Raw genomic sequence first — 18,750 nt, forward strand, 5'->3', positions numbered from 1 at the left:
CAATTCATCTAATATCTTTTGAGATTATTTCCTCATTGGAAAAATGGGAGTAATACCTACACGACAATAAAATAAAATGTAGGTGAAAATACCAAGCACAGAACTAGCTCACAAAAGGCCCTCAGTAACATATATAAATCATGAATATAAATATGATCTAAGATGATCACATTAATTCAGACTTGATTCATAGGTAAAGTGGTCATTGAAATATTTTCACACTTGAAAACCAGTATAGGCATACTGAAGGGACAGTTATTGATGTCTTTCTTTAGTGAAGTTTAGACTTTGCTACAGATGTTAAACAAACATCAAGTTTTCATAAAGGGGGTTTTTCTCATGAAATCTTTCATAAAGGGGATTTTTCTCATGAAATTACTCTAGAAAAAAATATGGTGTCTTATTATCCTACATATAAGCAGACTAGTTTTTTCTCTATAGGATTAGGGTGAACTAAAAGTATTAATTAGTTAATAAATAGATTTGAATTTTCTGCAAAGTAACAATGGCAAGAAGGCCAAAATATTATAACCTGAATATATTTTGATTATACAGTATACAATATATGGCCAAAAGACAATGTGAAAAAATTAAAATGTGCAATAATGCAACTTCTTAATTTTGGAGAGATAATTCTGAATATTTATGTTTGAATTTGCTAATATGAAAAACCTATCAGTAGGTATGCTGATGAAGCCTGGCACAATGTAGGTACTAAATAATATTTGCTGAATAGATGAATAAGATGTTTCTTAAAGACTTGTTCAAAATAAAAAGGTTAAGAGAAATAAATAGGAAATTACATGTGTGAAGGAAAAAGTAATCTAGAAAGTTGGAATAAGAAAGGTATAGGAAATAGCACAGGGGCACCTATAGTGATTCACAAATGAAACGTAGGCAATTGTTGGCAGTTGCTCATAATTTTTTGAAAAGTATTTCTGTAAATCTATGTCCAATATACATTATGATTGTATCTAGAGGCCTATGATGATCCCCAGCCTATTCAGATAAGATGGCCAAAGGCTTGATTATTTTAATCACACATTTTTAAAAGTTTCAGTCTCTTCAAAAGAGATTTATTTTATGATTAATAGCCAAGAAATTCCCTAAATATGTTAGTTTTTAAAGACTCATGTAGATATATCAACTTGCCTTAATAAGCCATTACAGAAATTCACTTCCCTGTGTTTCATGACATTCTTCAAAGAATTCATACTTTTCATACTGTTGATTAACTACAGATTTCATAACTGTCCATAATGGAGAAAGAAAATAGCTGCATATGCCCTTTGCATACTTACTTGGAGATCATTACATATTAAATTGCCTTTTACACTTAGGTTCTTCATGCCAAATAGCACCACTTTTTTTTCTCAGAGGTCTGATTTTCCAAGCTTAAATATCCTTGTGGTAGCCCTCTGAACTGGCCAACTTTTTAACATCCTTCTTTAGATGAAGTTCCAGAACAGCTCATTGGGGCCTAATGGAAGTTTGGAGGGCTCAATGATATTTTGCTTTTTTTTCTAAGCTAATTAAGTGTTGAATAAGCACTCTGGCAGGAAAATTAAAGATATTTAAATTTCCAGTGAAATTGTAGAAATAAATGTGAAGCTCTTGCCTACACCCAAATGTTGGTCTCAAGTCATCTACTGACAGATAATTCAATAACGCAGATAAACTGGAAATTTGTCTAAAGAAGGATGAATATGATACTTTGGAATAAAAAACTTATAGTTATCTCATTTTTAAGAAAAACACGAATGACAGAATCCAAAGGTAGATCTAAAAAATAATTATAATTTTCTCTCTAAGGTTAACTTCAAACTACGTAAATGAGACCTCATCCATGAGGACTTTCCTAATCCTATAATCCCTCCTTGGATTCTCATAGCTCAATTCTTCCCTCTGCCATAGCATTTATTGCACTGCTTAGATTTTAATTTATGAGCACTTCTCTTCCTCCTTCTTTCCACTGTTTTTCACACTGCCAAAATAAATGATTAAATGCATATAAAAATGTGTGATTGTTTTCCTCAAATACAACATGAACTTTCACACTTGCATACTGTTTATGTTTCTTCTTTCTAGATTCTTCTTCAAAGCTCAAACATCACTTCTGCATAGCCTAACTTGATGTCTCAACTTCCATCCCAAAGGTAGAATTAGTTTTTCCTTCATTTGCATTTGTATAACAATTTATACATATTTTAATTATGTTAGTGATTATGCTTCAACCTAATTATTCTTTTCTACACTGTGCAATATTCCAGAACCACTCCATATCTTATAATTCCATTTAACTATTTTATCTGGAGAATAAATACTTATGATATTGATGTTTCAAATATTTTATCTCTACTATTAGACTTTAAGCTTTTTGTAGGCAGATAAACATGTTTCCCTATGGCATCCTTTAAGTACCTAATCAATAAAACAATAACAAACATTCATACATGATACTAAATAAGCCAAGACCCCACAGATGTCTTCAGGCTTACCGGTCCATGGCATGTGAGGAGGCCATCTTCCATCTTCTCACACTGGGGGTCACACTCCACACAGATGGAGCCATTCTCAAACTCCCGAAATTCACTGTGAAAACATCAGCCACATGAGGAGGTGTAAGCAAACAAGCTGTCAACTTAACAAATGAAGTAACATCTGCTAAAAGTCCTATTGGCAGAGTAAATTCTAGAGTTTGTTTCTCTATGTGCCAGGAGCATCAGAAACATTAAGTTTTCCATTAGGAGAAAAGATAAACTGCAGCCAGATGGCTCTCCCTGCCCTCCATTGAGTTCAATGATAGACTAATTCAGGAAACCTCTCTGCTGCAAGAGATATTCCAGCAGTCTCAAAAAAAAAAAAAAAAAAAAAAAAGTTGCAATGTATAACTCTTCTGATGACACAGCAGAATGATTTTTACCTTTTTCAATAAGGCTGTGCCTGTTTTGTCTTTATATACAATTTTACTCTTGGAGAAGCTTTAATTTCTAAACCCTGAAAGGACTATTGTATTTTTCTTGTTGCTAAGTTACATGAATGTTCCCAATCCTTGTCCTTCAAATCCCAAGACTCTTCAATGTATTTTTGGTAAAACTTCAAAAACTGCTTTGATTCCTCTTCTTTTAAAATATCTGCCTTGGAGAATTAGAGAAATTATCTTTTTATGGTAGATTTTATTTTCTTAGATTATTGATCTAATATCACAACATCTTTTTTGCAGTCTAAATTCTTTTTGAAGTAATTCTATATGGCATACAATATAAGAAATAGTTTAATGGTAAAATCCTATAACTTTCTAATTGAAATCCCCTGGGATGGTGGTCATTCCTTCCTATATCCTTACATTTTTGTGGCTATTTGTATATTACATGTTATCAACTTATAAATTTTACAATCAATGTCTACTCTAAAATTTTTATATCAGTAATTAGATATCAGTCATCTACAATATGTTTAAACCACCCCATTCCACTAAAATACAGGAGGCTAAGGTACTGAGTACAGACAATTGAAAATGCCATTTATAAATTGTTAATAAAATTTGACTGTATTTAGCTACTTTATTATTTTGTGCTTTTCTGTCCTGTGCTACAACTCCAAACCAACAGCCTTACGGATATGGCAATTTTTGATTTATTAGGTGATATATTAAAATATATTTTTCCCTAAAGTGACACATTAAGTTTTTTTCTTATTTGAATACTATAAAGCCTTAATAAGTGACAGAAGTAAAAAAGTGAGCTATGTTTTCTGTTGGTTAGCTTAAGACTACATCTATATTCCAAGGCAAAATAATTGTTTGTTTTCTAAGGGAATAGCATAGATGCCTTAATTATGTATGGAATCCACATAAATTTAGTTACATGGATTACCAATTTTATAAAGTGAGATAGTAGTTTGTTAGGAATCAAACTTCTTTATAAATTTCCTTGATTTTAAATTTACAATTACACAAAGACAGGTGATATTTTCATTGACATAAATCACACAAAGTACTCAACAAAGGGACCCTTCAGAATATAAAAGTCAAAATGAGCTGGTATGAGAGGGTAAATTGTAAAGATAACCAAAAGCATTGTGTGCATAACAAAATTATGACAATTATAGCACAACTTGAGAATATCCACTGGTTTTGGATAAGAGTTTCTTGGGTGATCAAAAGTTTATGGTACCAAATGAAGGTCATAATTTTCATATTACTAGAACAAAGGTCATGCTTTTCTTATTCTCCTTCTCCAAAACCCGCTTCCCACATGCAGTGTTGAGGAATAAAATATACATCATAAAACAATCACGGAGATGGCCTATGGCCCTTTTCTTCCAGGCTTTCACTCGTCAGGCTTCTGATTTTTCTGCTCTCAGAAAAGATCCTCCTTGAAATCCCTATTACTTCTTCTGTCCTTTATTGAGACTTTCTCCATATTTCTCTTTTTCTTCCCTATCCTCTAGTGATTCTACTGTGACTTTGCCAGAGTTACCCTTTCATTTGAATCCAATTTATCAGTCTGTAGTTTATTAAGTATGAGCTTTGCAAACTGAGTTTTGCTTCACTTGGTTTTGCTATGATGCACTTCTCACAGTTTTGTTGTATGTGCTACCTGAGCAAGTCCTATGATCAAGAATGAATACTCTGGAATCTAGTTTTTCCAAATTTAAACCACAGGAACAACATTAATATTTCTAGGCCTTAAATATTTCAACTTCCTTAAGCCTCAATTTTTTAAATACTCTCTATAAAAGGAAAAAATAAAATTTCATTGAGAAGCTGCAATTATTAATGTAAAAACACTTGCAAAGAGCTTAGACTGGTGCCTTCTTTGATGTTTCTGTGTCGTTCTTAAAATTTCAGAAGAGTTTAAACATGTTGACAGATATGAGAAGTTCTAAAGTTCCATTGCAGTTACTTATCTTTTTTATTTTTATTGCTTGAGCATTGTAGTTAAGAGTTGTTGTAATACAATGATTTATATGACATGGATTTTAATACTACTCAGCCAGTAATTGACTGATTTTTGTTTTTCCCTTCCCAAAGTCCTCTTTTTAGGATTTCTTCTCTTCTGGAGCCACACATTTTACACATATATACATATATGTATATATATGTAAAATGTACACACATATATGTAACATATACACACATATATAACACACACGCACACACATAAAACATGTATATAACACATATATATGTAACATAACATAATTATAAATAACATATATATAATATGTGTTATAACAAATAGGCTCCCTGGATTTTGGTAAATGTCATATTTATATTTGATTACTTTCAGTAGTTTTAAAAATGACCATTCTATTTAACCATTTAATCAACTCAGAAAAATAGATGAAAAAGGAAATAATGATAATATTTATGATATAAACTCCAATAAGATCTTATGCATTTTCTCATTTGATAATCATAACTATCCTATAAAGTTAACACCATTATTATTCCCAATTTTAATATAATGAGACCAATTTAGAATGATTAGATCTTTTGCCCAAGTTTGGATGTTTGAACTAGGAAACACTGAAGCTGGGATATAAACCTGTTCTTCCTCAAAGGCTATCATATGCATTAGCTACTGTTGGAAGAGACTAGCCCATACCACAAGATGGAAGGTGTGCAATCCATTATTGGGCAGGTAAGAATTACACCAGACTTTTACAAGACACATACGTTGATCATCTTTCAAACTAGCCCCATGCTTATGATTTCCTGGGGTGCCAAAATTACTGCAAAATACATTAAAAACTAAGTTAATTTAACAGATTTGATTTTGTGATATAAATATGAAATATGCTAAATATCAAAAACAATGGGGTAATCAGTGTTTCTTCTGGAAACCTGTATTTTTCTTTCAGTTAGCTTTCATTGTTTTGCAGAAATGAGACAGAAATTGGTATATACATCTGCATGTTTATAAATTCCATATTTCTGAAAAGCTAACAACTGTAATATTAAACAAAAAGAATAGTGTTCTGGGGGAAAAACAGATGAAAAATGAGATATCCTAAATTCTAGCATTGGCTTGATTCCTATAGAGTGTTGTGACTTTAGCCCATACTTACTTACATCAGTTCCCTCTATTTATAAGATGCTGCTATTACACAAAATGATTTCTATAATTTCCTCTTTAGAATTGCACATATATATTCTATAAACTTTTAATGTAATATTCACTTAATGAAATTCATCCATTGTGTTTCATTTTATTAGTCTATTGTATTTTGCTTCATTTATCAATTGCTGAACATAAAAGCAAGCATATTTTGATCTAAGGTATTTTATGTTCATAATATTGGGGAAAAGCATAAATATAATAAAATAAAACAAGCAGCAAATAATTTCCTGTTCATTTTCAAATTACCAGCCAATTTTACCTCACAAAATTAAATGCTAAAATTGTCCTGAAACATGATTAAATTCTTATTTAAAAGTTTTTATACTTATGCTTCTAATATTAATATTTTTCCCTTATATTTTATGGAGGGAATTGCTTTTGGACAACTTTCAAAGAAGAGAGATTTGTCAATATCATTATGACCCATAGATTTTTATTTTTCGCATGTAAAATGCAAAACTAAAATGTTATTAATTTGGTATCAATAGGATAATTCATGAGGCACAAGGAGAAATGAAAGAACTTCAAAAGTATATTTTCCAAAACTATTAAAAATACCTTCAGTGAGCAATGTAAGAAAATTTGACAAGAACAGCACTAAAAATGCATTATCACATCAATGAAGAACAATAATGATGCATCAAATAGTATGTTATGATGAAGTGATTTTATGAATATGTGAAAGGTTATACAACTAGGTACTTACTAGGTTCTATTACCAGCAATGTTATTATTGAAGTACCAGAAAAAATTAAAAATACTTGATTTAAAATACTAAGATTATCTAAAAACTGACAGAACACTTTCAAAACCACTTCAACCACAAACTACAATGTTAGGTTTTCTACAGGGTTAAGCACTTGTCAAAGAGATAGAGACAAGCCATTCTTATACAAATAGACATAAAAGTGAATTGAAAAAAAAAAAAAAGAAAACTTGCACTCCAGATGAAATTTATAGGGAACTATGAGAGGAAAATAAAAAATATTGGGATATATGGAGAGGAAGGTTACTTGTAACAATCTTTATAAAGAAAATTTGATTCTATTTTTCAACTTTGATTAAGGATAAATTGCTATAATTTATTAGGAATTGTCCAGGTATGTTTTTTAAAAATGCATATAATAGTAAACTATGTATTTGAACTTGCCATTTGAAATATAATTATTTATCCTTAAAAGAATTTGTCTATGTGTTGTCTCCTTTACGCAACAAGAGCTCTCCTTAAAAATCCTGGCCTGCATTTTACCACTTTCTTATAATTTAAAAATCGGAGCTAATCAATCCTTCAAAGCTCATGAGGTGAAGGCAACACTAGAAACCTTACCCGTCATAGAGGTTACAAGACTCTATGCATATCCTTCCTCTACTGAAGCGACGACACGACAGGCATTGGTCTGGCCCAGGTCCCCAACAGCCGTCACTTGAACACAGATGGTTGCACACCATTCCTTCGGCAGCTGTGGAACACCAAAATCAAGGGAAAATAAAACAGAGAATTGTGTCAAAACTTAAAATCTCCTAGTCATGCTATTTCTAAAGGAGTTCGCTTAAAAGAGATCTGTGGTAAATGACTTTGGTGGCCTATCCAATTGCCATGTCTCATCCTACTCTCAACTTCTTACATACTGCAGAGTCCTGGTGGCTGTGTTTGTACAGCAATATTGCATTTTTCATAAGGCCAAACAAAAGTTAATTGTCTATATAAAAACTACTGGGAGTAGAGGTGATATAAATTATGTGTCCAAGGTAAAGTATAAATTACACTTCTCTCAAGACAATTCTTTGCTTCACCAATACATCAAATATTTTGGCTTTTCAGTTTGAGAGCTTCATGAAGAAATTGAAAAAAAAAAATACTGTCCTGAAACAACAACAAAAAAGTATTAAAAGAGGAAGGGAAAGAAAAAGAATATGTGGAGGGTATGAAGGCAAGAAAGGAATATAAATAAAATACAAATTTTCTTTTCTTTTCTTTTGAGACAGAGTCTTACTTTGTCACTCAGACTGAAGTGCAGTGGCATGATTTTGGCTCACTGCAACCTCCGCCTTCCGGGTTTAAGCAATTCGCCTGCCTCAGCCTCCTGCGTAGCTGGGATTACAGGCACATGCCACCACCATGCCCGGATAATTTTTGTAGGGTTTCACCATGTTGGCCAGACTGGTCTTAACTACTGACCTCAAGTTATCCACCCACCTCGGTCTCCCAAAGTGCTGGGATTACAGTCATGGGCCACTGCTCCTGGACAAAATATAAGTTTTCTATAGGACCTTAGTGTATTCTGACTAGGTCTACATTGCCATTGGTCAAGCCGTCACATGTAAGGAAGAAGTTTTGAAAAAATATGCAGCAAATTACAGTGGCTATTTATGAAGAGGTGAAGAGATTAAAGTAGTACTAGTCTTTAGTGTTATCTCTACTTTTTTGTTGTTGTTGATGGCAGAAGGCCCAAATAATTTTTCAATTTCCGCTTAAGGCTAACCATCTTTATTTCCCTTTATACTGAATATCCTTTATTCAGGATAACATTATTTTAGTGAAGGGATATTTGATATTGAATAAGAAGAGCCATAAATACTTCAAATGTTATTCTGGGTGCCTGACAATGATTTGAGGTATTTGAAACACAACTGTATGTGGTTTTCATGAAATACTAAGAATTCTAAAGAAGATGAAAACATCAAAATCAACTTTACCTTTCCATTAGTTACCATTACTTATTATGAAATGTAAAATTTTATGGCAAGAACATCTGTGAGGTGGGTTGGGATGGCACTGAATATGGCAGTGTAATAAAAGCAGGGAACTGTATCTGTGAAATCTGTGAAAGTTAACTTCTCTAACATATGCTTGAGAGAGAAAATCTTCCACATCTGTGATCCTGACTAGTTCTGAAACGTGAAACAAATATTCCAATTCATATTTTCTTTGTCCTATATCTTGAGGTTATAAAAAGGCCCCTATGTTAAACTACATAAAATTTTTTTTCAAGGGAGACAGATCTATCAACAAATCTCACTACTTCTTGAATATGTGCATATGTGTGTCTGTGTGCAGCAGTTTTATTGAGGTATATGTGGCATATAATATACTGCTCATATATAAAGTATACCATTTGATAAGTGTTGACATCATGAATCACATCTACAATCAAGATAATTAAGGTATTCATTATCTTCAACAGATTCCTTATGACCTATTGTAATTCTTTTCTCCTGCACCATCCTACTTAAACAATCATTGATCTGCTTTCTGATACTCACTGTACATTAGTTTGCATTTTCTACAATTCTTTATAAATGAAATTATACAGTATATGTTCTGTTTTTATATGGTTTCTTTCACCTGCATGATTATTTTGAGTTTCATCTGTTACTGCATGTGACAATATTCACTTTCATTACTGAGTATATTCTACTGTATGCATATATGAAATTTATAATCCATTCACCTATTGAAAGACATTTAGACTGTTTCCCATTTTGGATGTTAAAAATAGTAGCAGTAGATTACTAGGAATAAATGTGTAAAAGTCTTTGTGTGGGCATACACTTTCTTGTCCTTTAGATAAACACCCAGGAATGGAATGGCTGGATAATATGGTAGGTATAGGGTTACCTTTTTAAGAAACTCTCAAATGTTTTTCAAAGTAGTTGTACCATTTACATTCCTACTATGAAGGAATACAACTCAAAACTTAGTTTCCCCACATCTTCACCAACACTTGATGTGGTCAGTTTGTTCAATTTTAAACTATCTAATTTGAATGTAGTAGTTCCTGATTGTGGTTTTGATTCACATTTTCCCACTGATTAAAGATGATGAATATCTTTTAATTGCTTATTTGATTTTTATGTATTTGGTTTGGTCAAGTATCACCAAATCTTTAGCCCATTTTATATTGCATTGATTGTTTCCTTATTAATGACTTAAGTTTTTTTAAAAAATGTATTCTTCAAGTAGTTTCTCCCAATTTTAGCCCTGTCTTTCCATTAGTTTAATACTGTCTTTTGAAGAGGAGTTTTTCTTTTTGATAATGTATCAGCATTTTTTAATCATATTTTTGACATCATGTAAGGTCCCAAAGGTTTCCTGTGGTATTTTCTTATAGAAGTTTTATAGGTTTCACAATTATCCATATGATTCATTTAGAGTTAATTTGCACATATGGTACTGTATTAGTCACAGTTCTCCAGAAACCCAGAACCATTAAGAGATTTTATACACCACACACACACACACACACACACACACACACACACATTGGCTCATACTATTATGAAAACCAAGAGATTTCAGTATTTTCTACCTGCAAGCTGGAGACCTATAGAAGCCAGTGGTGCAGTCCCTGTCTGTGTCTAAAAGCTTGAAATCTGAGAGGATGGATGATATAAATTCTAGTACAAGGCCAAAGCCCTAAGAACCAGAAGAATCAAGGATGTGATTTCCATTCCAAAAGCAGGAGAAAGATCAATGTTCTAGCTCAAGTAGTCAGGCAGAGAGAGTGAATTCTTCCTTCTTTCAACTTTTTGCTGTATTTAGACCCTCAGTGTACTAGATGACTCCCACTCACACTGGTGAGGGCAATCAACTCCACTTAGTATACCAATTCAGTTGCTAACCTCATTTAGAAATGTTCTCACAGACATGTCTGGAAATGATATTTAATAAAATATCTGGTCACCCATGCCCCAGTTATATTACATACATAAAGTAAACAATCACAAGTACTATGTAAGGATCTATTCAGTTTTTGTATATATTCAATATTTCCATTATCATTTGTTGAAAAGATATAATTTCTCTATGAAATTTGCATATTTATAAAAAATAAGTTGTACAAACATATCTGGCTCTCTACCTCTTCCATCTATTTCTCTCTCATCGTATTTTTCCATAATTTTACTTTTCATTTAGTTGTGCTTTTACATTTGAAGTCCATGTCTTGTGAGCAGAAATCATTGAGCCTGGTTTTCCTTTATTCCAATCTAATAACCTCTGTCCTTTAATTAGTGTATTTAAACCATTTGCATTTAATGTGAAAATTGAAATAATTAAGTTGAAATAATTTATCTTATTATTTTTGTTTGTCCATTCTGTTCTCTACCTCCTTTTCTTCTTTTATCCTATGTTTTGGATAAATTATTAAAATGATTTTATTTTCTTAGTTTTACATATGTGGCTTATGAGCTATACAACTTTTGATTGTTATTTTATCTTTTGGGTTTATAATATAAATATTTTAAATTCAATATTTTGTTCTGAAATAATTGCATGTTACTGTGTAGTTGTAAGTAATGATACAGAGAGATCTTGTTTTACCTCATGATAAGAGCTTAAAAAGTTTATGGCACAATAACACAACCAGGACACTGGCATTGATAGAGGCAAAATACAAATTTCCTTCATAGCAAGAATCCTTAATTTTGTGCTTGTATCTTTACACTGACTTGTTTCCCACCTTCCCTTTAAACTTACAGCAACCTCTCATCTCTTCTCCTTTACTATAATCTGGTGATTAAAAAATTTATATAAAGGAAATCATACAGCATGTAATTTTTCATAATCGGCATTTTTTTCAATTAGAATGAATATGCAGAGATTCATTTAGGTTGCTGTGTATATTAATAGTTTGCTTCTTTTTATTGATCATAGTATTTCATAGTATGGTTTACTACAATTTGTTTATTTACTCATGAAAGGATATTTGGGTTGTTTCCAGTTTGGAGCTACAACAGTTATGCCTCTATAAACATTTATATGTATGTTTTTGCATAAATAAAATTTTCATTCTTCTGTAATAAATTCTCAGGAGTTAATTGCTGGTTTATGTGGTAGTGACATTTTAGTTTTTTTTTTTTTTTTTTGAAAGTGTCAAACTATTTTCTAGAGTGATTGTACCATTTTACACTCCCACCAACAATGTATGCATTATTACATGTCTTTGCATCTTCTCCAAAATTTGATTTCATTGCTCTTTTTATTTTAGCCTTTCTAATAGGTGTAGTAATATCTCATTGTCTTAAATTTAGATTTCCATAAAATAGGTAGTAATGAACATTTTTAAATGTGCTTTTCATTTGCATATACTCTTTAGAGAAATGTTGTTTCATATCTTTGAACATTGTAATTAGATATTATTTACTATTTAGTGCTCCTTTTTGCTCTTTATAAATTCCATCTATCTATGAAACCATTCCCATAAACTTTATAATACTAATAAGGGAAGGTGGAGGGGGAGAAATGAAAATAAACTAAGTGGATGGGCACAGTGGCTCATGCCTGTAATCCCAGCACTTTGGGAGGCTAAAGCTGGTGGATCACATGAAGTCAGGATTTGAAGACCAGCCTGGCCATCATGGTGAAACCCTGTCTCTACAGAAAATACAAAATTAGCTGGGCATGGTGGTACATGCCTCTAATTCCAGCTACTCAGAAGGCTGAAGCAGTAAAATCACTTGAAACCAGGAGATGAAGGTTTCAGTGAGCTGAGATCTTGCCATTGCACTCTAGTGTGGGCAAGAAGAGTGAAAATCCACCTCAAAATTAAAAGAAAAGAAAGGAAACAAAGCTCGTAGGACACTCCTCATTAGTTATTAATGCGGCTTTCTGTTTAAGCTGATTCCTCATAGTTGTTTTTGTCTCAGAGTCTGTTACAAGATTATATTTCCCTTAATTGCTCTACAGATAACTACCTGAACATGACAAAACATTAGATTTTGCCTTAAGATGTTCTTTCATGTCCTGCATGCCAGAGAAATCACTGATGCCAGCTGGTCTGAAGGATCCCACTGATGCCAACTCGTCTGAAGGACCCTATGAGGAGCTGACTCACCAAAGAATGGAGTTTCCACATCTTGATGACTTCCTTCTTCTTAATCTGACTATCCAATGGCCATAAAATTTTCAGTCACTTGCTCTTAATAAACCAGCCCAGAATTCTCAGGGAGATAGATTTGAGGGTTTCCTCCCATCTCCTCACTAGGTTGCCCTGCAATCATTAAACTGTTTCTCTGCTTCAAACCCTGCTGTCTCAGAATATTTGTATGTTACCATACAGCAGGCATAAGAAGCTGTTCATTCTGTAACAACTATCTGATTTGAAAATCTCTTCTCCTAATCTGTAGCCTATACTTTCATTCTTATCTTAGGACATTTTACAGAGCAAATGTTTTTAATTTTGATGAGGTTGAATTTATCACTTTGTTTTTTATACATTATTCTTTGCATGATAACTCTAAATTCTTTTTACATAACTCTAAATTCCAAATGATTTCTTCTTTTCACTTCAAAATTTTATAGCTTTACATTTTACATCTAATTTCATGACCTGTTTTTACAGTTAATGTTTTTATACGGTATGAGATGTAGCTTAGGGCTCATTTTTTGCTCTATAGATATCCATTTGTTCTGGCACTATTTGTTTTAAAGGCTACCTTTCCTCTATTTAATTGCTTTTGCACCTTTGTACAAAATATATTGGGTATATTTGTGTGGGCTGTTTCTCAGTTTGTTTTATTGACCTGTGTATCTATCCCTCTACCAATAAAAGCCTTAAATATGGCAGTTACGTAATAAATCTGGAAATATGTGAACTGAATGTTCCCATTGCATGTGTTTCTTTTACAAAATTGTTGAGATTTTGATAAAAATTAGACTGTATATCAGTTTAGGAGAATTTACATCTTTATGATTTTGAGCTCTTCAATACAGGAACACAGTATGCCTTTGCATTTATTTACATCTGCTTTGATTTCTTTCATCAGTATTTTGTAGCTTTCAACATTTAAGTTCTTTATGTGTTTTGTTAGATTTACACCAAAGTATTTCATCTTTTTAATAGTTATAAATAGTATTATAGTTTTAATTTCTATGTCTACATGTTAATTACTTTTATTCAGATATAATTAAACTTTGTAACTTTTATCTTTTATCCTATAATCATGCCAAATGTGCTTATTTATTTTAGAAGTCTTTTGTAGATTTCTTGAAATTTTCTATGTATACCATCATGTCATCTGTGAACAGAGAGTTCTTTTTTTTCCCCCTTTCAGTCTATATGTTTTATGTTTCATTACTTGCCTTACTGTGCTAGGTAGAACATTCAATATTATGTTAAATGAGTGGTAAGAGAGGACATTTTCTTGTTCCCAGTCTAGTGGGAAAATATTCCCTCTTTCACCATTAAGCATAATGTTAGCTGTAGGATTTTTGTAGATGTTCTTTATGAAGTAGAGAAAAAGTTACTTTGTATTTCTATTTTTTTTCCTGAGACTTTTAAACAGAAAAAAAATTAAAATTTTCAAATTCTTTCTCTGTATCAATTGACATGATTATGAATTTTTTTCTTGGACTGTTAATATATTACATTTTTTATTATGAAATATATCCCTGGAATAAACCCATTTGGTTATGTTGTTTAATTCTTTGTATATATTGCTGAATGCTATTTGCTACTACCTTGCTAAAATGTTTAGCTTCTAGATTCTTTAGAGATAAACTGGCATTTAGTTTTATTTCTTTTTGGGGGGCTGTATTCTTTCTTCATTTATGGATACTAATCTTCAAAGCCATCATGGAAAATAGCAATCAACATGGATTTTATAGGGGGGTAGAGTCACAGAGAGTGTAAGCTGTGACAAGGCCACAAGCGTCAGGTTAAAATCCAATACTGTCTAGTATCTACCACTCAGTGGAGATGAAAATGTGAACTCTATACTCTGCCTTCTTTGACATCAGTTGAAAGGGAGGTTGGCCTGGTGAGAGCAGAAGTCTATGCTCTCCTCTCCCTTGTGGGTTTGAATGAAGTTTGTTTGTTTGCTTGTTTGTTTTGGCATTGTTTTAAAATTATTTATTTTTTTGTGGTGTTTGGCTGGGGTAGAGCAGTTATTGTCTAAAAGGTTTCTATTTTGTTTACCTGCTCCTATCCAGATTCTTTGGGTAGAAAGAACAGGCTCTGTTGGCTCTTTTTTGATCTGCATCTGTTGGTGTTTCTGAGTTGCCAGTTTCTTCATCTCAAATCTGGGATATATGTAGCAAAAAGAAACTCACAGAACTCACCTCTGCATTGTTCTTTGGGTTCCAAGGTCCCACACCTGTCTGCCTCTTCTGTCTGCCTTTCAGAGTCTTCTTATAATGTCCAGGGTTTTGATTTGTACTTAGTAGGGGGAAGAGGTAGAAGTATGTCTCCTCCATCTTCCCAGAAGCAAAACCCAGTATACATCTTTAATTTATTATAGCCTATTTTCAATTTATACTCTACCACTTCACATCCATTCTAAGGATCTTAAAATAGGATGCATTTATTTATTCATTCCTTACCTTTGAGCTACTGTTATACATTTTACTTTCTCATGCTATTCACTCCACATTACATTGTTCCCATTTTCTATTTATCATGACATTGTATTTGAAGACAATTAAATAATAAGATGAAAATATTACATATTTACCCATGTAGTTACTATTTCTGGTGATCCTTAGTCTACGTACAGATCCATATTTCCATCTGGTTTTATTTCCTTCTGTCTGAAGGACTTTGTTTAATATTTCTTACAGTGCAGTTGTCTCTCTGTGTTGCTTTCCTCTCTGGTATTTTCTGTGAATTCTAGCTGCCTTATTCCCCCTGGATTCCTAGCTCTGTCTTCTTCAACTTGTAGTTCTTGAGACTTTCCCTCGGATCTCCCTCACTATACTGGTGGCTTAAAATCTCTGTCAAGGCCGTTAGCCAGAGCAGTCATAAAGCTTACTTCATTTACTCAGTCTCAGGAATCACTTTCCCCTGTGATCTGCTCTCCAGTCTCTTGCAAACTATTGTTTCATCTATTTTGTCCTTTTTTTTATTGTTTCATGAGGGCGGGTAAATTTGATCCATCCCTTTTGTTATTTCATCTTGGTGAGAAGTAGACATCTTATATTTACTTTTAACAATGCAAAGTAAGATTACTTGCTGTTTCTTTTTTATAGACAAAGCTTTTCACATAACATTTCTCCAAAATGCTCCAAAAAAGTTTCTAAGCATGCACTAAACTTCATTGAAAACTATATATTCTTCTATTGTTTTAAGTAATTAACTTTATAATAATTTTAAATAATAGATGAGAATTTTTAAAGATAATTTGAAAGAATAGAGACTAAATGGAATGTTTTCCTTTGTAGACAGAATTGACCCTATGCTCAAATATATTATAAATTATTTTAGATAACTCATCGTTTACAAGCTTTACTTAATTGTGGTTTTGTCCATGTCTTAATGATGCATTAAGATTAAATATCATATAACATATTTCATCTTATAATATCTAGACTCTTTTCTCCTGAAAAGTTGAATCATTTGATATTTTACTTGGAAATGGCTAATCAACAGTAACAGTTTACCTGTTATATTAATTTTGAACTAGTATCAATAGTACCTACTTCTTTCTGATTTAGTCATAATACAGAGAAAGAGGTATCTCTCACTACACAACAGATATGTCAGCATAAATGGAATCTATGTTTGTTTGAGACAGAGTTTTGCTCTGTTGTTCAGGCTGGAGTGCAGTGGTGTGATACCGGCTCACCGTAGCCTTGACCTCCTGTGCTGAAGTGATTCCACTGTAGCCTTTCGAGTAGCTTGGACTAGAGGTATGCACCACCACATCTGGCTAATTTTTTGGGGGGGAGTTGGGTAGAGATGGAGTTTCACTATGTTGCCCATGCTGGTCTTGAACTCTGGGTTCAAGAAATTCTCCCATCTCTGCCTCCCAAAGTGCTAGGATTACAGGCATGAATGATTGCATCCAGCCAGAAATAGAATCTTAACATAGGTCTTATATCAGCAGTTCCCTAAATGTAGAATATAAATGACTTCCCACTAATTTACAAAGATGTAAAGAGTAAAAAGATAGCTTAATCAAACTAAGTAAATACAAACGGGTGTTCTAATTCTATACAATAAAGTTTAAAAGTAGCAAAGATCAATTATATTTATGAATATTAAGTTACTATACACATTTTATGATCATTTAGACATTTTAAGGTTATTAAGTATTTTGTTTTCTGACATATATTTATATACAGTGTTTACATACTCTTGGTAATAGGATAAACATGATCATCAGAGGAAAATCTGAAGAGGGAAAGTTGTATTATGAGAACAACTTGTAAATACAAGTAAAGAATGTTTAAAATTATACTGGATGGTATCATGAGTCTCTCAGTTTTATTGATCACTTTTGTTTCCATTTTATACATTTTATATAGTTTATATTTTTTGTTTATCAAGTTCTATGTCAGGCCTTCAATTACAGATAATTTTATGTATGTATATAATATATGTACATTATAGTGGCTGAGCCCAGTGGCTCATGCCTGTAATCTCAGCACTTTGGGAGGCCAAGGCGGGCAGATCACAAGGTCAGGAGTTCAAGACCAGCCTGACCAACATGGTGAAATCCCGTCTCTACTAAAAATACAAAAAAAAAAAAATTAGCTGGGCATGGTGGCATGCATCTATAGTCACAGCTACTCGGGAGGCTGAGGCAGGAGAATTACTTGAACCCAGGAGGTGGAGGTTGCAGTGAGCCGAGATAGGCCACTGCACTCTAGCCTGGTGACAGAGCAATATTCCATCTTAAAAAAAAACACTATATATATAGAATATAGCAGTAGTCTTAGCGTAGTGTCCTAACTTAACTCAGTTTCTTTCTGGAGGACATTGACAAGGTCACAAGTATTCCCTTGGCACTGTCCATTTTATGACATTCCATAAACTTTTGGGGCCATTTCTTTTATCATATCACATTATTTATTTTCAGGTTCGCTATCTTCTTCCTCTTGTCTCTTCCCCTTCCCTCTGCTAAAGGTGACAGAACTTTACAGCATGTGGAAGAATAAAGACTGACTGCTTTGATTTTTCATTATATGCTTTGACATTAATTGGAGAGGAAGCTTTAGCATCACTCAAAATCTTACCTTTCTTCTGCTGTCTAATGCCTCCCTGAGTCTTTATCATATACCCAATTTCAGAGCAGTTTTGGATATGGAAATGGTATCTATTGGAAGAAAGCAATAATAAACAGGAAACTATTTTCTTCTCATTCTTTCCAAACCAATAGATGACGGAAGTGAAGGTTAGTTGATCATTTTTTCCAGAGTGAAACCAAAAGAAGTATCTCCAGACAGCATAGAACAAAAGGCCAAGGAAGCTACTTCTTTGAAATTCTTAAGAGAAAAGAAATTTTCGATCAGCACCAAGAATTCAACCGCCCTCTGACTTCCCACAGTGACAGTCATGAGTGTAGGAGTGGAAGGGCTCTTCAATGGCTTACAGGTCAATAGGCCATTATAAACCTCTCTAAAGAAACTTTAGCAATGTAGTTATTAGGCAACCTTTAACTTCCTCTGCATTTCCTCTAGAAGCTGCAAAATAGATTTTTCTTTATCTCATCTGAATTGTAGCTGTCTGTTAAAAATTTGGAGAGATAATAATGTGCTTAGTATTTTGACCTTTACTGAGAACACTGAACCTGCTTTAACTAAAACAGAGGAAAGCTTAAAATAATGGATTTTGTTACAGTGTTGCATGTGAAAGTAAATGGATTATCTAAAAAATATTGAAATGCATTTGGACAGGTATTG

General features: G+C 32.8%; 1 protein-coding gene across 5 annotated transcripts in view; it reads right to left on the reverse strand.

Moving 5' to 3' along the window:
* Positions 1-18,750, reverse strand: part of ERBB4 (erb-b2 receptor tyrosine kinase 4) — a 1,220,557-nt gene that overhangs the window by 310,605 nt on the left and 891,202 nt on the right. For all 5 annotated transcript variants that reach the window (XM_035306587.3, XM_035306586.3, XM_008999419.5 and 2 more), the window contains exons 13-14: positions 7,456-7,588; positions 2,499-2,592 (exon numbers count right to left, since the gene is read on the reverse strand). In XM_035306587.3, the coding sequence (XP_035162478.1) occupies positions 2,499-2,592; positions 7,456-7,588 (227 nt within the window). The remainder of the gene's footprint in view (positions 1-2,498; positions 2,593-7,455; positions 7,589-18,750) is intronic.

This window comes from Callithrix jacchus, chromosome 6, assembly GCF_049354715.1.
Source record: "Callithrix jacchus isolate 240 chromosome 6, calJac240_pri, whole genome shotgun sequence".
Classification (NCBI taxonomy): domain Eukaryota; kingdom Metazoa; phylum Chordata; class Mammalia; order Primates; family Cebidae; genus Callithrix; species Callithrix jacchus.